We start from the raw sequence: 23,244 nt of genomic DNA on the forward strand, positions 1-23,244 counted from the left end.
TTTAAGAATCCCCACAGTACTAGTCGATCGACATATATAGTTTTCCAAGTAGCCGATCAAGTATTGCTGTCACGCGCAAGGTGGTTTTGGCTTTGTTTGGGACAAAACATGTTGTTGTGCGAGACAGGCTAGGGTTTGCCGCATGGTTAAGGTTCTTGTGGTGCGCACACTCCCGACTAAAGCTTTCAACCCAACACGCTCACGGGGGTATTGGCAACACGTGGGGTCGTCCAATGGCCTACCCCCTTTTGTCTGAGGGGTTACCCTACAATGTCGCCTTCCCTACTACGCTGCTGTCTTTGGCCGGTCCCAGTAAAAACTGACCGGAAAAGTGACTTCTCTGCCGTCTGATCCCTTAAAGATCGGTATATATATCAAACTAAACTCGATCGGTATTTTTTTGATGAAGTATGTACTTTATTGTTAACGGATCCAATTAAGTCAGTGATATCTAATTGATGGGTGAATAATAATATTACAAGTATCTTACTTTTCATAAAACTCATCATGATCATATTTTTTTTTAAAAATTCTACTATATATAGTCACTTTTACATATTTTTTATAAACTTCATTAATGTGATTGACCGAAACAGTTATTTTATATGAAAAAATATAGTTAGAAGCGATTATGCGCACTAATACGTGCACATATCTAATATCATTGGTCAGAAAGTCAGAATTTAATGAAAATTGTACTAATCTAAATTTTAAATATGAAGGCATGCCTTCATATTTAAAATATTGGTTTTTCTCACAAAGGAATTTGGTCAAAATAGGTGGGGATTATGTGAGAAAAAATATTTTTCCACCAATTTTGTTTGTGAGATGTTGGTAGCATATAATTCATGAGCAATAAACTTTTTTCATGAAAAAGTTTATTCGTGGGAAAAGACTACCTTTTGTCACGACTAGAAGTTGTGGCAAAACCTGTTTTCATCCATGGAAAATGGAGACAGAAACCTAGCCCTTTGTGGTGAGACTAACATTAATTGTCACCAGAGCCACAGTCCAAAAAAGTGTATTAGCCACGTATGATTTTGTCACACATTTAGTGGTATAAAGTTTTTGGCCACTCCCTAAATCGTGACTATTATTAGTATTGGGATAATACTGTTTGGTGATAAATATGTTTTAGTCACCTCTATATTTGTCGAAAGAACTTATTATTTATACTTGTACTATTGGAAATAAGTACTTCCCGTGACAAAAGCAATGGCGGATGATTTAGTGTGGTGGCTTATTGTGTCATTTTCGTGAGAATAATCAGTTGAAAAAAGTGGAGAGTACATGAGAACAAACATTTTTCCACCAAATTTCTTGGTGAGAGGCTTGTGATATATAATTCATGAGCAATAATAATTTACCCACCATTTCTACACTCTTTGGACAAATACTAGTGTAATTAAAGAGTAAATATTAAATCTGTCCACTACAATTTGAAATTACTCTCGAAACCCATGAACATACTATTACTAAATCCATAGTCCACTTAAACTCAAGCCAAAACATAAGGCTGCATACAATCATAACAGAACATATGTTTTCAAGCCACCAAGTTTGTTGGAGGTAGGTGACAGTGCAGAATCTACATGAAAGGAAGGGGATATCTAAATCAATTCAAAATTCCATAGCCCACATAGGCAAAATAAATAAAGCATCATATTCCAGTGAAACAACCTTGAATGTTAGGATAAAATAAAAACATATAAATTAAAAGCACAAAGGAGACAGAAGGGGTACTAACTTCAGGGCATTTGAGAGGTCATTTCCCAATTTCTTGCTTCTATCTTGATATTTTCCTGTCAACATATAAACATGACAAAATATAAATAGCTCATGACTATTAAAAGTGCAAAATTTAGAGAAAGGAAATCTAACAAGAAAAAATAGTAGCTAAGCGTCCATACTGCTAAGCTTTCTGGAATGTGATAAAAATGACAGTTAGCTAAGCATGTTCAAAAATCCAAACAGTAAAATGTAAAAAATAATTTCATTTTTCTAGACAAAATATCCATCTATATTGAGTTGTAAACACTCATAGTTTAATCATGAATGTCCGCCTCCCAATTTCATGTATGGTCTCTAAAACAACCATAACTTGTGTATAAACTTGAGGAGTAAGAAGATCACTGGTCGTACACGTAAGAAAACCTGTTTCTAATATTATTCATGATATATATATTATTTCATTGGATTGGACTTTATTGACATATTGATTATTTTATTGACATATCTAATAATTTTCAAATGCCCTTTCTCTTAACTTAGAACAATATAAGGTTGACATTATGCAAATTAAACACTAAGTTTCCCTTCCACTGACGCTAGACATATATACTCTCTGATTTTGGCTTTTCAATTTAACAAATATCATGAGGCCCAAATTCTGTAAACCAACCATGTTTTGTTAAACACTATGCATGCAGCAATCACTTCCTCTATTGTGTCTTAGCACAAGAGAATAAGTGTAGTCAAAGAAACAAGTTACAACTACAAGTATTGTATAAAAAATGTACAAAAAGCAACAAAATGTCCACACAAACCAAGTTCTTGCCATTATCTGATTCCTAAGACAACAATCACTCAATAAGAAACTGATTTCAAAAACATAAAGGAACAACTTAAAGTAACTATAATTAAGGAACAAGCCTCTAGCTGCATCTTTCCACCACCACTAATTCCTTCCAACTCCACTACCATTTCATGTCAATATCCTAGTAAAAGACATATTCAAACAAAACTTGTAGCCTTGAATTGAACTAACCTGCTGAACATTAGTACCATTGTTATTAAAGAAGTTGGATATATCTTTACCATTACAGACAGTACAAATAATAACATGCTTCAAGTTAGAAAAGTGGAAACAAAAATAAAAGTTTTACACCAAGTCCAACTGTTTTCTTCAATTTGACAAAGTTGTGTGTAAAATATCTTCAAAGGTGTTTCTTTTGTGGAAACCCCCATGTCAGAGAACTTCTTTAAGGCATTACAGTTTCTTAAAATAATCAAATATCCCAAGTTAGCTAATATCACACTTGAAAGGGCTTAACTGGTATGAACTACAAGTTATTGGCCTCCACATATACAGAATCAATTCAATTTACACTAAGTGAATCATTCTCATTTCAAATGCAAAACGAATGAAACAATCACCCACTTCAAGTTCTACAAAAAAAAAAAAAAAGCAATAAATATAAGGATTAATTATCACCAACCCACTTCAAGTTATACCTACTTGAGCAAAACCAAGCACTTAGAACCAACAATTATATTACAAAGAAAACGAAAATAACCTAGAGGAGGACTTACAAGAGGTGAAGGGTGGGGCTTCAAAGGTGGTGGATTGGGAGTAGGCAAGGGTGGTTTGGGTTGCTATAGGATCGGTAATGAAATGGGGAGAAGATGGTGGCCAATGGTGGTGCGACGGTGATGCGGGGAGGATTTTGGGCCACGACTTGCAGCCGTATGTGGTGGAGTTTGGCGGCGCGAGAGGAGCTAAAAATAGAGAGGTGAGGTCGCTAGCTGATGGGGAAGAGAATGGGGGCAAAGGCGACAGAAATGGGCGGCGCAATAACCCACAACCCGAATGGGTTTCGCAAGGCCAACGGGGAGGAGAGAGAGAGCGTGGGGAAGGGAGGTTGAGGTGGGGGAGGTCGCCGGAGTGTGGGGGAGCTGGTGGGCTAGGCGGTGTCGTCGGATGGCGAGGCACGATGTGGCTGGGTCGCGCACGGGCGATCGGGAGGCTGGGTTACGCACGGGCTGGGGGAGAAATAAGGAGGAGAAAAAGAAAAAGAAAGAAGAAAGAAAAAAGAAAAAAGAAAAAAGGAAAAAGAAAAAAGAAAAGGAAAGAAAAGAAAAAAAATGAAGGGAAAGAAATAAAGTGTAGTCTTTTTAATCTGAATCTCAAAATAGATCTAACGAAAAAAATTTAACAATGGTAAATTTAAATAATATAATTTAAATGTAGTGATTTAGTAAAATAAAATAATAAAATTTATTAACTACAAAATAATAATTAATAACAAGAAAATATATCAAAATAATTTTCACAACTAAAAAAATCATAAAATAAATCTAGCGAGAAATCTGATAAGTTTAAAACAAAAGAATTAATTTTTTAAATTTCTAAAATAATCTCTAAAATAAATCTCTAAAAAAAATAAAAGAAAGATAATTGACGTTAAGTGTGAGTGTAAGGTATACAGTAGGCTGACGTATAGTATTCCTCTATTTAAAAATATATAGAGATTTTTATGGCGAGTAGTATTTGTAGAAATTACTTATTTAGTAGCGGGTAAAAACAATAAGCCACGATGATGAGGGTACAAGTTAAATAGTAATTTTGCAACGACTTCAATCCGTGGTAAAAAGTCAATTTAACTCGTTACAATAACTATTTTTTTACTAAAGGCGCATATTTTGTCCATATTTATTATCCAATAAACAAGTTGGTGACAAAAACTACAGAAGTGGTAGAGAAAATTTTTTTGCCATCAAACACTATCGACCAAGACAATTTCATGAAAAAATGTCTATATTTATTCTCTCCAAACGTTGTGGTGACAAAAAGTTACTTTTTTCCACGACAGCTAGCCAAAGAAAAAGAATTCGTGGCAAAAGCCACAAAATGTTGTAGTGGCAGTAACATTGACATGCAGATCGGTATGCAAATTTACTTATACGTAATAAAACTCATTTTATATTAAAAAAAAGTAATGCAGTTAATCACATTAATAGAATATGTAAAGAATACACAAAAATGACTATACATATAATTTTTATTTTTTTTAATAACAATATTACTATATTTCATTTTAAATTTTGTCAACCCAATCACTTGCTTATATGATACATTTAAATAGTTTTGTATTAACTACCTAAAATGTAATGCATCAATATATAAAAATATAACCGAAATGATAAAATTTAAAATGATTACACCATTTCTAACCATGGCGTCATGCCAGATCATCAATCTAGCTTCCAATTATAGACGGACCCAATATTTTCGTTTTGAGAAATGATTTTTGCATATCGTTCTCATATACGATGTGCGCCCTACTTCTTCGTGATGGGTTGGCTAATGAAATAGGAGGTGCGTTGGAAGCCTCACCTTATGCATTCGCCACATCATCACTTTTTTAAAACAGTTGGAAATATATAGACCAATGTGGATCGAGATTGTGGGGTCCACCTCTTGGACAACAAGCCAACCCCTAAATTTTCAAATTTGGTCGGTCCAAAACCAACTTTATGTAAGGTTTTACGTCGTCCTTGATGATCTTGTACGGTATGTTTCGTTATGATCAACTCATGACACGCCGGGTGTCTTGTCTTTGATCATGTCCCATTGTCCATACAAAGGCTTGCAAATTGTGTTTACAAGAACAATTTTATCTTTATATATATATATATATATATATAGATCATAGATCATAATAATCGATGCAAGTTATGTTAGATGATATTACATTACAGTTATTAATATAAAGATTTCCTTATAAATAAACGATTAACATTCTCGTTTTAAAAACATCCCAAGTCTCCCATGAATTAAGGGTAACAACTGTTAATCATTAATATCATGTGCCGCAATCTTTATAATAATGCTTCCACAGCCTAGCTAAATCTCTAAACGATCTAGACATGAAATAAAAAATAAATAAACAAATAATGTTTAATGTTCGTCTAAATAGAGAAATATTAAATGTCCGTTTGAGAAGTTGGACTAAACGGAGATCTAAGATTCCGTTTAAAAGTTAGACTGAACTGAGATTATGTGTTGCAAGTTTAAATTGCGTTTAATGTTAGTCTAAAAAGAGAAATATTAATGATCTATCTTTCTTTTAAATGATATGCATATCTCTAATTAGATATGCATGCTAATGATGTAAGCGAATATTATTATATGGCAACACTTAAATATATTATATAGCCATTAATTAGTATAATGTGTTTCTTTAATAAATATAATTAAAAATAACAAAATATAACACGAAATTCAGTACCATATATCGCGGCCCATCAAAATAATATTCCTTCAATATCTTCGAGGTAAAGATTATATAATAATCTTGTCATTGTCATGCACAATATTGTTGATTCAATTTTTGAAATGAAACACTTTGGGTATTAAATTATTATCTGCCAATGGCACCGACCGAATTATTGATCATCAAAGCACGTCAAACACACGGAGAGAGAGAGAGAGAGAGAGAGAGAGAGAGAGAGAGAGAGAGAATGGTGCAGCATTCATACACCGCTAATTGAGCGCAACGATGCACTGATCTAGTGCAGTGATCAGGATATGGGCATAAGTAGGTGAGTGTACAATGTATACAAGGACTCTTCCACCTTTGATCATGCATGCATGGAGGCACCGTATGTATGTATAATACAAACAGGGCATATATTTTCACTTGAAAATTGAATTGCCTCCATCTCACCAAGGTTCTTCACGTAACATGCATGTGATCGATGCATGTGGACCTTCTCAGTTATGCTTATTCTAGAAGATCATGGTAAATAATGCTCGGAGGAATCCACATATATGGTTACTCAAGGTACCCTTGCATTTTGTGCATGCCAACCAGATTTATAACTTGAACACATGCTTGGTTTTGCAATTTTATCTTTCTATAAACTCGGGCAGTTTGGCAAACAATGCATATATAGATCGAGCTCTAGCCTATTCCAACTAGGCTTGGGTGGTGAGCCCTGGAAGAGCCAATCCACTCGCACTCGCAAGGTACTGAAAAATCATTATCCGTTCAGTATCATCAGGTGGGCGGATGGACTAAAATCATATACAAAAAGAGCAGGTGGGGGCGGGAATGCGTCTCACATGTCTGACTATTTAAACAAAGAAAAACAAATCCTGGCACCCTCAGTATTTCTCTCCCCATTATCTCTCGCCACTCACTTCCTCTCTTTCTCTCTCGTCTCCTCCAACACCCCCGCTCACTTCCTTTCCTTCTCTTCGTCTCCTCGTCTTCTTCATCTCTCTCTCATAACCTTCTCCCCCTCACCTTCTTCTAGTTTTCTTCTTGCCTACCTATAGTCATGGGTCACTTGAACCAGTAGTGGTCAAGAGATCCACGGCCACGATCATCGATCCCTTTAGACTACAACCCATGACCACAACTTGGTCGTGGGTGGCATTATAAATCTTCACTCTTCAAAGATGTAGTCGTGCCTACTGACTAGTAGAGAGACCCATGGCCAAGTTGTGACTATGAAATTTTGCGACCCATGACCACAGTTTGGCCATTTGTCCCTTTGCGAGACCACAGCAAAGACATGGCTGTGTGTAAGATTTTCTTGAATCTTCATTACAAATCTTTTATTTTTTATAATCCTGGTTGGATCTATGCATTTGGGGTATGGATCTGAAGATTTTGGAGTTGGACCTGAAGAGTTGGGGTTTGATCTTTGTATATATAAATCTGGAGGGGTGAAATAAAGGCTATTGGTTGAAAAATCTGCTCATCCATTAGACGGGGGTGAATGGACAGTGACTTAGGTTGGGGAGAGGGGAAAGGTGAAAAATGACCACCTGCCCATGCGGGTGCTAGGGGTAAGGCACCCCCTAATTCCAACTTTAGGGTTGTTTTTACTTAATCTGAGAGAAGGAAAATGCTACGATAACCCTAATTTATACCATTCACTTTGCTCCCTTAAAGTGGCAACACAATGTCATGCCACGTGACTTGTTAAAAAAACTAAAAATACAAACATAAAAGGGTAGAGGGAATCTAAGATTTTAGTCTTCATGTTTTTGTATTTTCAAGTGTCATTTTGTTTTGAATATATATTTTTAAAATTTTATTAATAAGTCACATAGCACCATTTTTCGGGTGCCATTTTGTTTTAAATATATATTTTTTAAATTTTATTAATAAGTCACGTAGCACCACAACATTAAAGAATCCAAGTGAATGGTATAAGTTAAGAGTGGCTCTTCAGACACAAATGGGGAATCCCGACATTGCAATTTTTTTTTTTTGCTTTTTTTTCTCATGTATTTTTTTAATACTTTTAATTTTTTTTATATCACATCATTAAAAAATACTTCCTTAATTATTAAGTAAAAAAACCCCTATCAAGATTCCTCGTTGGGATCCCCATAGTGGCTTTAGCATTTATGATAAATTAAGGGGTATAATATCAATTTCCAATCGGAGGAATATGGATATATAATGTGGAAACTAAATTATTTATGTTCTTTTGAGTGTATTTTGTGAATAACATTTACTAGTTAACAAATACTGTAAGACTCAATTCATGTGTCTATATCTCTTTAATATATATATTTTTTTAATATTCGTGGGTGTCCGGGCCAGCTTGCGCGCATCTCGACTAATTCCACAGAATCCTAAAGTCGACGGTCGGGTAAATCACCAATCTGAGAGAATTCGAACTGATAATCATTGGGGAGTAAACCAAAAACCTAACCAACTAAACTACCTTTCAGGGTTAATAAAAGCAAATCCCAAGTCTACTATCAATTCATGGGCCAAGGAAGGAGAGCTTTGCATGTAATTGACTCTTGCATATGTGACACACACACATACACTTAAAGAAGAAGAAGAAGAAGAAGAAGAAGAACAGGGTAGCTAGCACATAATGTACAAGTCTCTGTCTTCCTCTTTTTTTTTTTTTTTTTTTTTTTTTTGTAAAGAAGGCAATTACATATTAGGCCTTTGCATAAATGGCTTGGGCCCGACCCACCCGAGTAATTAGACCCACACAATCCGTTAAAGACGGGTTCATCGGGTCAACAATTACATATCAAGTTGAGTTAGATGTAGCCCATCGAACTGGTGCAAACCGATATTTCTTCTACCTTATCTTCTCCCACTACGAAACCCTAGCCATTGTCGCCATTCTCTGTCACGTTCTCTCTTGCCGTTCCTCACTCTTTCAGCCTTTCTTCCCTCAAGAGAAAAAACCCTACTCTCTCTCTCTCTCTCTCTCTCTGTGATCTTGCTCCAAGATCATGTTCCTTCTCCTCGCCTATACTCCTCTCTCAATTTTCTTTGGATTCAAAGACAACATCAACTCAATTTGAAGATCTGAAGATTTAAAAACTTTTTATAGTAGCGAGAATGACAGAAGTAGGATCTAATAGCCCATTAAGTACATCAATCATCAGTGCAAATATACTTTGTTGGCAAAGTAGAAGCTTTTCTCGAGGTTTCTTTTTTTTTTTTTTTCTTTAAACCCTAAAGGTGAGTTTAATTTTTGAACTAAAAACTCTCTGCCTGGTTCACTCGCATACTCTTTCTATCTCTTGTGTTGCGTTGCTTCATTTCTTCAATACTATGCCTATTTGGAGACTACAGCGGGAAAAGATGCCGCCCAAGATGAAGAAGCATTCCAAGGCACAGTTGAGGTTGTCAAAAGCTGATGACCACTTTGCATCTCCTTTGACACCCTCATCGACGCCTTCTATAGATCTTGGAACTAGTCAGGAGGAGCTTTTCTATTCTCTTGAACATACTTTGGCCAAATTTCCTACTCTCATCAATAAATCTGCTATCATTGGTAAAGTTGCTAGTGTTGTGCATGAGCCCGAAGGCTGTAAAATTTAGTTCTCCAAGAGTTCCATTCTTTTTTCTTCTATTGCCGTTGGTGTTAATGGTGGTGGGGTGTCGGTACTTAAAAGAGAAAAGGAAAGTGGTGAAACCGTGAAATGCAGTGTTTAGTTTTGAAAGTTTGTGGCCCGACCTGCAAAATGATGGGTTGGATTATTTTCGTCTCAGCTGGTTTCCTGGTTGGGTCGGGTCAACCCCGAATGTGACTTTGGTGCATCGGGTTGTAGGCCTATGATTGAGTTAGTAAGCGACTATATAACAAAAAGACAACGGAAGGTTTGGTCTAATAGAAAGATATATATAGTCATTTTCTATGTTTTTCAACTAATATAATATTATAAGTCTGATCTATTTATATCATTGAATTATTGAAGGTTAGGAAGAAAGTCATGACTGTTCCCCCGTATTCCCAATTAATATCAAACAATTCCGTCTCACTTTTATACAAAAGAAGGCTTCTCTCCCTATTTTTTCTTAGGGTGGATTGAATGTATTCTCCAACAAATTAACACAAATAATCAGCCCAACAGATACGTACGTAGCTCTTCATGGGAATCTATGAAAATTTATAATAATCTTTAGGAGATGATACAGTTACCACTCTTCTACCACCACTTTACTACTTGTAATGTATTTTTTTTTCTTTATTTTCTTTTAAATATTTTTTTAATATATTTAATCATTAAGAAAAAATTTAAAAAATATATAATTTTATTAATAATCACTTTCTTAATCATTAAGTAAAAAAAAATTTAAAATTTAAAATTAAAAAAAAATGGTAAAGTGGAGGTAGAAGAGTGGTAAGACTATCATTATTCATAATCTTTTATCGAGAATATATATATATGCATGCATGGGAATCTTCGATCTATATTTTTCCAAATAGATGATTATAATACTAAAATCTTGTTTGAATAGATATACTCAAGAGTCTCGATCGTACTTAATATAAGAAGATCACTTTTAAGTGGTATATCTCTTCATATTGAAAGGCAATGAAAGACTACAGATTCCAGCTCTTGTAGTCTTGTAGATATAGGAGTCGTTCCATTATAATATCGATCGACCATGCAGCATAATAGCCAGCTGGAGGCAATAGGTATTTGATTGAGTTGCATATATTTCTCTTTAATTTGAATCTCTTATAATTTCTATCTGTGTTCTACGGATTGGAGTGACATCAGAGAGGTATATATAGTATATACATATAGAATGGGTTCGACCGTATTTATTAATAGAGTTCTTCTATTCAGCAGCAGCCCTACATGACAACATGCTTGCTAAGGGAAAAAAAAGAAAAACAGATAAGAAATAAAAGTATATATGTGATGTAAGACTACGTACTAAAAAGATAATAATGTAATTTTTCTATCAAAGACTAATATTATCCAAATAATTCACTTAATTTAAACAGTTGAGTTTCGAATAAAAACTCTAAGCAAGCTAAATCCATTGTCTTAAAATGATATTTACTTTCCTTAGACCATTCATCGCACATTCCAGTTATATATACATTGATCATGTGCAAATATATACTTAAATAGAATAATAAGAATGATGAATTGCATGTTAGTATGTATTGTAAGAATGATAAATATGATCTCTCTTTTAAGATAATGTCATGTATCATATATGAGTATCTCTTCCAATTACCACCTTGAGGTTGAATAAGAGCATTGTTAATGAATTATCTATATTTAAAATAAAGTGTAATTTTTAACTATTAGATAGAAAATTCACTTATAATGGATTAACCAATACTAAATTTTGTAACTTTTAGCTATAATATTTGTAAAGAAAATATCAAATTTGATATATACTGTATAAAGAGCAAATTCTTATTTTATTATTTATCTATAACATATAAATAGGTAGAATAGTAAAATATAATAAAATAAATTAAATTATTTTATCATAATGTGAAAATTTGATGTAAATAATTAAAATCAAATTCATCTTATATTATTTTATAATTATATAATAAAAAAATAACTATAGTAATGTATAGATTTATAAGAACGAAATAACTAAAATTTAAATTTATTTTGCATTCATTAATATTATCCTTTATATATATATAATCTATTGCTCTCCTTATTTTTTCTCAATTTTCTGAAATCAATTACAAAAATGATCACACAATCACCAACTAATTATATTAAAATGAGAGAGAGAGAGAGAGAAAGAGAGAGCATTGTCGTTGTCGTTGTTCCTATTCTAGCTGGATCTGCCCACGTGTGCTAAGCCAGGTGCTGGCCCCCACCTTTGCCTGTAGATAAGGACGACGAAACGACAACACAGCAATAGAGACGGCCCCGGTTTAATGCCCGGTTCTCTATATTTCTTTTTCGTACTGCAAAGTCCTGAACGTTAGAGCACTCCCAATCGTATCTGAATCTTATTTTTCAAAATATATTATTAAAATTTATTTTTATTATTTTATATACTAATATTTATAATATATTATTCATTAATTTATCTATTTTTATATCATTTAAATATTATATTATTTAATAATTTGTTAAAGAAAAAATATAAAGAAAAAGAAACTATTATAAGAGACAAAGGAGAGAAATAATAATAAATTATTTAGATTAATGAACAGTAATCCCGAATTTATTGTAACTAAATGTAAAATAGAAATAAAATAAATAATCTTTTAAAATAGATTTTTGGTCATTTTTCTTATATTTAAAAAAATATATATCTTCTACAAAAACCATTGAGAGTGATCTAGTAATATGAAAAGATGGCTCAAATCTCACATATTCCAAACCTGGTCCTCCTCTGCCTTTTCCGTCTTTGCATTTTTTTTTTTTTCTGTGTGCTCCATAAGTAAGAATTGAAGTCCCTCGGTTTAGACAATCAATATTTTTACATAAATATTTAAAAAAAATTAAATCATACAATTCTATCTAATTAATATATATTTTATTATTTTTATCATTATATTTAAATTTATACATTTTTAAAAATTAAAATAAAATAAAAATATGATAAATAATATATTTATTAAGTGAATATGCGTGGTATAAGGTTTTTATATAATTTATTTTTATTTTTTTAATCAACAACAAGTTTTTACCACAACTAGCTGTTAATTAAAAAGAAAATAATAGTATAATTATTAAATATATTTACTTATATATATTTTTTTTATTTTATTATTTTTTTTAAGAAAATAATTATTAATACATTTTATTAATATATTTTAATGATTAAGAATATTTAAAAAATAAAACAAAATTATTTATATTAATATATACATTTAATGAAACATATTTAATAACCACTCTAACATTACAATAATTATAAAAAAAGAGCCGAAACCGAACTTAAGAAGGAAGGAGAGAAACTGATCGACGCTCTCTCTCTAAAACCTCTCCCTTCTCTCTAAACAACAACAAACGATTATCGGCTAGAGGGGGTGGGAGCTTAGGCTCCCTCCCTCCTCCCTCCATCTCCCCGCCTCCCTCCCCTCCACCTTCTGGTTTTGTTTTTTCTTTTTTGTTTTTCCGGCTGTATAAGGGGGAATCACAGATCTGGAAGCATCCGGCGACCACCGACCAAGACGCGCACCTCCATGGCGTAGCCCAGCCACCGATCTTCAAGACCACCGAATCCGGTGCCAATCGGAGTGGAGAGTGGCCCGCACGCGCGGGTTAAATTTTCCCGTTGTTCCGGCGCGTGGTGCTCACGCGCCACCGGGAATCCCTCTGCCGATGCCACGAGCGGCGTTTCTGGGACCTGTGAGTCGGGGACTTCCAAGACTGGCGTTGGTTCTCTCATAGAGTGGCGCGTGTGTTGCACGCGCTACAGTACCTACGGATTACACTGGTTTTCCGTGTACAGTGTTTTCCATGTAGTTTCTTTTATTGTCTTTGTTTTCAATAAAAAAAAAAATCCAAAAAATTAGTCCCCCCTCCGCTTAGCGGTGTTTGGTGGGGTTGGTACCCTATATCCCGCTTAGTCGGGTATAGGGATTTGGTAACTCTATCTTAGATAGAGTTGTGTTGTCTCTTAGACTTAGGTCTTTAGAGATTCGTAATCTGGACTAGACTATGTCAACCACATTAGTGTGTTGGGAAGCTATAACCGTTGTAACTGACTTGTTTAAGTCAAATTTGTAAGTCCTCTTTAATGAATGGATGTGATCTGTTATTCAAAAAAAAAAAAAAAAAAAAAAAAAAAAAAAAAAAAAAAAAAAAGAGCCTTTTCAAAATTTTTTTAAAAATAGATATTTTTTGTTCATATAACTGTAGCTTAAAATAAGAATTAATTGCTATTGGAGGAGAATTTAAGGCTGTTGAAGAAGTAATAAATTACACAATCCCCGAAACTTTGAAATGGACAAATGGTAGATGGGAGTGGATAAGACCTTGAAATCAGGGTTTGAAGTTTGAACATGCGGGTCACGAGGTACCACGTGGTAGATCACTCTGGTGGCCCCGCTGTGTGCGTTCAAGGAATTAAGTTCTGTCCTGGTCTTCGGGCTCTTTAGCTGCTTCACGAGATCGACCCGTCTTTTTACGTAATTGTCTTTTTAGGAAAATGTTACAATCTTCATGATTTTCTCTCTTCGTTTGGGTAGTTTATGTATTTAATTTTTTTATTTCATAATTAAGAAAATAATTTTTAATATATAGAAATTTTTTATTTTTAAAAAAATATTTAAAAAATATAAATATATATAATTTATATTAATGAGCACATTCAGCGGTAAAAATTGGCTGCACACAAGCATATTTTTTTTTTTTCACTACTCTACGATATATTTATTTTGATAGATTCACGTGATTTTTGGAAATATGTGACTTCTTTCTTAAAAAAATTATAATTTACGTGTTTAGTTAGTACTACTCTGATTAGATAAGGTAGATATAATCAGTAGACCTCACGTGCCTGTGTTTTCCTCAAACAACGATCCATTGTTTTTGTATTTAATTTTTGTCTCTGATATCTATCGATTGAGTCATAGAATGGTAATTAAATAGGGTGTTGATTATAGGCATAGGTAAGGACATAAATCTCCACAAATTCGTGCACTAAATAATCATCACACTGCCGGCTAAGGCAATGATATTGCAAAGTAAAGAAGCTCGATCGGCACACATTTGGTTCAAGTACGTTAGTGTTAGCAAATAAAAAAGAGAAAATTAAAGCATATAATAAGAAGCCGGATCGATCGGCACGCATTTGGTTTCATGTACGTGAAGCTGTCTCAACCCGCTAGCTTCACGTACATGATGTTTAGCACAGGTTTTCTTTGGACTGACCAGACGTTATCTGGTACAGGCCGCCGTAGCTAATTCCCAGCTTTACAACTTACGCTATTTAAGTATAGCCTGCAATTCATGTCTGCGATTATTGCTACACATGAGTCAGCTTTAACACTACTTGCCTCTCTCTCTCTCTCTCTCTCTCTCTATATATATATATTCTAAGGACGGTGCTACTCTGCCGCCAGAGTGCACCGCTCCTTTTGACAGTATAGCAAAAATTTTTTTTTTTTATATTTTTCTTTTCAGATTTTTTTAATATATTTAAACATTTTAAAAAAATATAAAAAAAAATACCAATACATTTAAAACCACTTTCTTAATCACTAAATAAAAAATATATATAAAAAAAAAATTTGTGACCAGCGGTCACTTTGAAGGGACACGGAGAAGGGACATCCTAGTATTTTATTCTAATGGATATGGGTTAGTCTTGTCCCTTGGAATCTTACTAGCTAGCTAGCACATGTATCAAAAAGCTCAAGGCTTGATTCAAAGAAAACAGAACAGATGATAGGCCAAACGTGTGATAATTTTAAAAATGTATATTACAGGCCGTGGATCGATGTCCCGGCCAGCTTAGTGTTACGGAATATATATCGGATATGCTTATTATATGCCCGCAGTTTAACGGAAGTTCGTGAGAAATATGCTCTTCGATTGATATTCATATATATTCGTGCGTATGCATGCTTTCACTCGTTGTACGTGTTTTTGTCATCTGCTCTGAATGGCCGAAAAGGGGATGTTCATGCATGCATACGTACATATAATTTACTCTATATATATAAGATGCTCTACTAATATATATACATATATATAGTTTACGAGGATCAGATTGGACAATTTGACATTTTCATGCAATTTTATATATATAGGTACCTTCAGCATGCAAAACCTGTGTCGTTTTGTTTTGTTTTCTGTTCATGTGCATGTGTGGTTCTGTCGTTTTTGTACGTACGTACGTCTAAATTAATATCGAGGGCCTTATAGAAAAATAACTCATGTTTTGAGTAGTGTGTATGGGTGCATGTATTTGTTATCCCGTTCTATAATCGATGATCTGTTGCATTAATTTATATATTAATCTTAGGAATCTACCTTGTGATTATAATTAATATTTTATTTGTTCATGAATAAAATGAATTACGTATGTAGGTCACGTAGAACATGCTAATATATATATATATATATATATATTTATATATTCTTTATCACTCTAATCATACATGCACGTACGTACAATATTGATGGACTTTTTGCTGGCAAAGCTTTCTATTACATTCGAAGACTCAACATACAGCTAGCTGAGCCCGCAAGAAGAAATTAAGCTTCAGACGTACACATGACATCATGTATATATATGCATGATTTTCGTAATATTTAAGCAGTCATTGAATTGGTGCTTAATTGGCTGGTTTACTCTAGTGATGAGCTTTAACCTAAAATATAGGGAGTGTATAAAATCTAAAAAATATAATTCACGTGCGTAATAATACGAGTAATGTTCTGTATAAGTTTCAAATGTATACATTTTGTATCATTGTTTTGTAAAAATGTGGGACCCATAAAAAGTGAGATTTTCACACTAATTTATGATGGAGTTTACTTCTTTAGAAAGAATTTGCATGAAAATTGTGGGCTTGTATATATCATTTCTCTAGTAATATATAATCATGAAATTGTTTTTGGGTTTTGATTTGGGCAGAGTGAGATTCTTACCCACTAAGAGCGTGTGTGGGCCAGGTCACATTAGCCCAAATAGATTTAAAGGCTAGCTTTAGACTGTTGTTACCACGGGGCGGAGATGACGTTTCATGTAAACCCGTAAATTTTGGGCCAACTCAAATGGCCTACACTGTTGATATTGCAGAGTTAAAAATTATAGCTGTTTGTTTGTTGTTTTTTTTTTTCACGCCAAATCTGAAATGCTTTTGTATTCTAAATTAGGGGAATTTATCTGTGAAGTTGTCCCTAGATATGAGTCTCAGAATTTAACTCTCTTATATAAGATCACAAAAAGAAAAGAAGGGCTTCTATCTTCTGGGAGAGAAAAGTAATGGTGGTACTATGAAGAAATTGGGTGGTATGGACGTTGAGACCATGAACAAGTTAAGCTAGTACATTTCGTGGGGACTTTTCTGGACAGTTTATCGATCCTTTCTGTTTATCAAGTCCTAATATCAGTTTCCTGATCTAGACGACGCAAGAAGTTATGCTAGGCCATGCATGCAGTGAAATGGAAACTAATGATCATGATCAATTTTTACTTAAAGTGTAATATATTTTGCCCCATTGAACTCTAAATTGGAGTGAGGCAACATGCATGCCGCAGAAGAAGTTCAAACAAAGGTAAAAGTTGAGGCAAATCAAATATTTGAACCCGTTACTTGGCCAAAAGCTGGTCATTTTAATTTCGATCCTAGCTAGCCAAAAACAAACCATGAATTACATATTTTTTAGGTACTTTAAGCTTGCTTAAACCTGAACAAAGAAACAATACATCTTTTACGCTTCAGGTACAACCAATTAAAAATGAACAAAGATTTTCCTTTTTACATCCATGCATGCATTTGTAGTACATAAATTGCATGTCCATAAGCATGCAGCTTCAAACACCATGCATGTTACTGGTAGCTTCTGTTCACCCGTTTGCTCTCTAACTACACAAGCTACGTACCCAGCTGCTTCAGATAGTAATTAGCCAACCATGCAAACATGTGTGTATATATACATATATAAATTTCCACCCTAGAGATCATTCCAATCCGTATACATATAGATATCTAGAGAGAGAGAGGCGTGAAACACATGCCAAGTCCATGGAGATGAAAGTTTCTATTTATACTGCATTGGATCAGTAAGGGCCCAACAGACCTGGGAATTCTACAAACATTACTTTTATTTCGGATATTGTCTCCAACACTTGATAAAGGCACAGCAATGCTCATTCACAAGCACAGTGGAGCATACATAACGATTGATGACTCCTTGAGAGTGCATGCAATGCATGCATGTATTTCATTAATTACCAGAAGAAATTATTTAGCTGGGATGGGGCTTGCGACTCTTCCATATCGTGTGACGGGGAATGTGCGTGTCTCCCTTCGTAGGTTGTAATCACCATCCTTGGGTCCTCGGCTAATCGCTCTACCCGTTTCTTTACGCGACAATTATCTTGTGTGCAACGATAGTAGCTCCTGCATGCATGAAAACCCCAAGAAAAAAAAAAAGGTCACTAAATTAGAATAACTGTTCTTAGCTCGAGATCACGTTTTGTTGTGAGCATGCACATGCAGAGTTGCAGAGAAGTCTGGCTTAATGTAAAATTAGCTGGTAGAGTACTGAATCAGATACCGAAGCCCATGACGTTTGGGATACAGATTGACAGCGGCTATATTGTGTATATATATATTTGTGTGTGTGTGTAAGCTAGCAATAGCATATGCATGCATTCAGCCTTTTTTTTTGGTCATGGTGCTATACTGGGCACTTGATTTATGCTCGACTCGGAAAAGGGCCGGGATCATCATTTCCATTCATGCGGCTCCAATTGCATGAGAGACGTGCATGAATGCATCAGATCGAGGGATTATTATAAGTACAATATCGTTTGAAATAGCTAGTCATCCTAGCTTCTAATCTACCAGAATATACATTTACTTTGGTCCCAAGGCAAAAGCTACAATAAGTTTTATACCTAAGCTGATGTCTGACTAAGTTGTGCCACAAAATCAAAAAGACATTTTTTTTGTTCTAACGAAATAAAATGTAGCTCTAGATCATGCCTGTAAGACTTCCCGTAGCACTATCTAGATATATAAGGACATAAAAAAAATCTAATGATCAACAACTTAGATTGGTCTAACTCTAATCTGGATTTAATCAAAGTAAAATGATCTCTCCAAGCTTAACTTGCTGTAATTACCACCTAATCAACCAAACAGAAGCAGAGATAAATACATGAGGGGGCGGCGGCCAATATCTTGGGAAAATAAGCATTTTTCAGGGCTCTCTCTCTCTCCCTTAATTAAAGATAGTGTGTCATTTTGTAATTTTTAGGAACATGCATGGATTCACCAAATAAAAAAGAATTTATTATGCATCAGCCCTTATTTATTTTCACACCACAAGCTTATAGTTTTTTTATAAGATATATGAGTGCTTTTCATTAGTTATATAAGTGTTTTTTTATAAGATATGTGGTGTGGAGTGAAAAATAGTGACAGATGAGAAGAATTTTTCAAATAAAAAACCACCTTGAATCCGCTGCTCTCTCCTAGATAAGCATTATTATATCTATTTTTAGCTTTTAACTTGAGGAGATAGGGGAGAAAGCTTTTATTTATAGAAGGCTTAGGATCGGAACTTCCGACCTATCGTCCCGGCCAGCATAAGGGACATGAGGCTAGGGTTGATAACTTGGTTCTAGATCAGGTACTTTTCACTGGTACGAATAGTCCAATACATCAACTTTATTTTAAGAGACAGGAAGAGAAAGCCAACCTTATTACTAGAGTAGCACGGGGCTTTAAACACACATATAGCTGTAATATATGTTACTTTTCATTATTTTATTTTTATCTTTTATTTCATTACTTCGCTCGCAATATTGCTATGTGATATATTTTGAAGTATTTAATTTTTAAATTAATCATTTAAACAATTTTTTTTTAAATATGATCATCATGTAACAGTTATAAGTATGAGCAAGAATGTCAAAATTCAAGACAAAAAATAAAGGTTTTTATTTTAAGCATAACATCTCCAAAAGCTAGATTTTAAAGGTCAATATTTGACCCTTCAACAGTAAAAGCTCTAACCCAGGTTCCGTTTCGAACTGGGGAAAGCTCTCGACGCTGGACAATTTTCTCTTAGGTCCATAATTAGTGTTAGAAAACATGAACCAGAAAACAAACGAGTTGCAATATGTATCATTACGCATTGCCTCTCTTTTCTCCCGGGAACTAGACTTGGGAGAACATACCAATTCAGAAGTGAAATCATTGATAAGAAATTATGATCCTTGACTTTGTAAGAAAGCTGGAATCTTTCCTACTGGGGTCACAAATCAAAGCTGGAACCCCGTACAATTGCTCGTGAGCAATTCCTTAAAGAACGGATGCATAGTTTATATTTGTGTACTGCTGCTGTACTCAACATCTAGCATTTAGCAATTCAATTTACATATCAAATCCTTTCTTATAACCTCATCATATACTTTATAAAGTCCTGGAAACTTCGTAAAAAATACCAGGGCAGCACCTTCAAGGCATTGAAGAAGTATTCCAGGAAGAACTGTGTACTATCATTAGTTTCGAGGGAAATTAATAAGTAGCCAATATATATGATCAGTTCGTTGCAGAACTTTATTCAAAAAAAAAAAAAAAGTTCTTTGCAGAACTTTATTCAAAAAATAAAAAGTTCTTTGCAGAACTGAGAGCGTGTACACACCTACACGTACATAAACAGATATCTAGATATATGATCATCATGTAAAATGATAGTCTTTACTTTTGATTCCCTTTACCATCATTTTGTAATTTCAATCTCAGTACTTCACTTGATCATGAATATAAATAAACATATATAATCTATATTAATGTGATATATATGCCCCGAAATTATCTCGTGTTGTTCAAAGGTAACCGCTAGCTGTTCCATTATCTTTATGGTCTACTCATTTATTGGTCTTTCCGCTGTGATTACGTTTCCTTTTAACCTAATGATTGCTGCTTCAAGTAGTACCCCATTTGCTTTAAATTTTTTTGTCATTAATCATACTGCTAAAACATGTTCACCCATCTTAATCTCCTGCATCAAGCGCGCTTAACATAATTATGACAACAACAATAATGAGATCAAGAGGGAACGTGGAATGGATATGGGGATACACCATAGTTCCATAGTTATGCCTATGATTCAAATGTGGTATAAACTTTTCGTGAAGAAGTGAATATAGCGGAAAAAAAATAATAAATAAATAAAATGATCTTGATTTCTCTTACCTGGGATGCTGGGTGTTCTTTACCACTTTCTGTCCGTATTTCCTCCACTTGTAACCGTCATCTAACACGTCTACATCGCTCAAGGTCTTGAAGCAAAACCGAGGTTCTCTCACCTTTCTCCTCGCCTTTATCTTCTTCATCTTCAAGGTAGAAACCCCTATATGATGACCATCTAGATCTCCACAGCCGTCTCTCTTGCTGGTTAAGCAATCACCCACATCTCCCCATGCCCTAGAATCATGTTAAAACAAAGCCAAAAACCAAGTCATTAGAGAGAGAGAGAGAGAGAGAGTTGCATGGAACTCCTGTAAAGAAACAATATTACATGGTTGAATATAAAAACCCATGCAACTTTACCAGAGATTTGCGCTTGATCTATGCAAGGAAAGTAGCTGGGATCCAATAAAATCCGAAGTGATGTCGTCTCTAATTTGCTTAGTACTGGCAGAGGAGATTAGGGTTCCGCTGAGAGTACTTGAAGGTGCATCTGATGCAAGTGAAGGAGGTATGGTACTGAAGGCTTTGAGAGACTGGTGGCATCCCAAAGTAGGTAAGGTCAAGTTGGGAGCGAAAGAAAAAAAATCCATTTGTGCAGGCACCTGATCTTGATCCTCAAAGAGGCCGCCCTGGCTGAGAATGGCTTGGGACGTAGTTGACATCTCTCTTTCAAGATCTGTATATATGAACTATGAAGGGTGTAGAAGATCAAACATAAAGAGGCTTGGATCCTTTTATAGGAGAGGTCTGGCGAGCTAGGATAATCAATCTAGGACAACAAACAGTTTAGATTAAAAGCACGATCTGTCTTTCAAACTTCTAGATAGGTACATGATAGAGATATATAAAAAAAAAAATATATATATATATATATATTTATAGAATTACTAAAAAATGATAGTATCCAAATACCACTTTCCCTTCTCGCTTTCTCTTTTCCACCCTTTTTAATCCTTATAGAAATAAGCGGAGAATCAAAAGAAATCCAAACCAGATTCTACCTTGATATTAAAAAAGAAAAACAGGAGAGACTTTAAATAAAGAGAAATAAAAGGATGGTACGCGTGTAAAATATTTAACTATTAACCCCAGAGAATTGATCATGAATTCAACCGATCGAAGTTAGTGTTTGGGATTTTGGAGTGATATATATATATATGGTACTGCTACAGATGTTACTGTTTTGACTTGAAAAAGCATGAAAAAGCTATGTGTCGCACGGTTTAGTGGAATGTCATGTTTATAAGGAGGTCAACAAAACACGACAATGCAAGTGGGATCAGAGCGGTATATATGTAGCGGGTTTAGGTGACATACTATATATGAGAAGATCCATCTAGCTATCTGCGTTGATGGGTGCATAGAAAACCCGTGCTTCCGCTAGTTACCTAGACGGATCCAAGAATTAAAGCGAAAATAGATGAGTGCACAATAATACAAGATAAATCCAAAAAATACAAGTGCATGCACAAGTGAAATTATCATTCACCATAAAATCTTTTTTAAAGAGACCAAAAAGATGTTGATACGTATTATAATATCTTTTCACTTTCTAGCTAGGGTTTCTTTTAAATCCTAATAAATTTTCTAGCCAGCTAGGTTTTCTTTTTGGCAAGCCGAAGGAAATATCAGATGGTAATGATGATGAATCTTGGGTGCAAATCTCTCTGCATCTCTTTGAATCGGCGGTGAAGATATCATTATGATTAATGAAAGAGGCCCTATATATTTGATCTTTTGCAGAAAATAAAGCTTCTCACCTTTCTCTCATCTTCCCTTTTCTGATTTAACTGTATTATATAGTACTTCACCCAACCCCACATCCACCCACCGTTTCTCAAATTCCAAACCAACCCTATTATATTGTTATCATCTCTTAATTATGCTTAATAATCTTGGGTACCTTTTTGTTTTTTCTCTAAGTGAATAATTTATGTGGACCACAGCCATCATATTGTAGCCATTTACGGGCCCGTCGAGTAGCTAGGGAGATCATGATCATCTACATATTAACCCTATATATATACACATTTGCGTATTTAATTTATATATATATATATATATATATTTATCCTGTTAATTTGTTGCACCTCATGATGTATCCAAAAAGAAATAAATTATTTTAACTTGTTTCAGCTCATGGACCTAGCTAATTCATTCCCTTTGGGGTAAAGGAAGATCAGCAATATTATCAGGTTTTGTGAGTGACCAGCTTAATTGCACTGAATTATTAATAACTTGAATATTCTGGTGAAAGCGGTGATTTTTTTTTTTTAATTTCGTATTAATTAAGTCTTGCATTTTACCGCCCCCCACTAGCTAATACGATTGAATAGCCTGGGATCAGCACGTACAAGCTGG

The 23,244-nt window shown here is 34.4% G+C and overlaps 1 protein-coding gene across 1 annotated transcript; it reads right to left on the minus strand.

Annotated features, from left to right (window-relative positions):
• Window positions 1-17,578: 17,578 nt before the first annotated feature.
• On the minus strand, window positions 17,579-21,723 carry LOC122303510 (probable WRKY transcription factor 13). The gene is made up of 3 exons (XM_043115320.1): window positions 21,244-21,723; window positions 20,887-21,117; window positions 17,579-18,078 (listed from the first exon to the last, which is right to left on the minus strand). The coding sequence occupies exons 1-3, from the start codon at window positions 21,543-21,545 to the stop codon at window positions 17,907-17,909; spliced, it is 705 nt and encodes a 234-aa protein (XP_042971254.1). The 5' UTR covers window positions 21,546-21,723; the 3' UTR covers window positions 17,579-17,906.
• Window positions 21,724-23,244: the final 1,521 nt, after the last annotated feature.

This window comes from Carya illinoinensis, chromosome 3 (assembly GCF_018687715.1).
Source record: "Carya illinoinensis cultivar Pawnee chromosome 3, C.illinoinensisPawnee_v1, whole genome shotgun sequence".
NCBI classification, from domain to species: domain Eukaryota; kingdom Viridiplantae; phylum Streptophyta; class Magnoliopsida; order Fagales; family Juglandaceae; genus Carya; species Carya illinoinensis.

Excerpts from the sequence above, each read along its gene's own strand:
- LOC122303510 (XM_043115320.1), bottom strand. The coding sequence starts at position 21,545 with ATGTCAACTACGTCCCAAGCCATTCTCAGCCAGGGCGGCCTCTTTGAG. Across the intron at positions 21,118-21,243 it reads AGATCAAGCGCAAATCTCTG|GGCATGGGGAGATGTGGGTG; the intron begins GTAAAGTTGCAT and ends ACATGATTCTAG. Across the intron at positions 18,079-20,886 it reads AAGAACACCCAGCATCCCAG|GAGCTACTATCGTTGCACAC; the intron begins GTAAGAGAAATC and ends TCATGCATGCAG.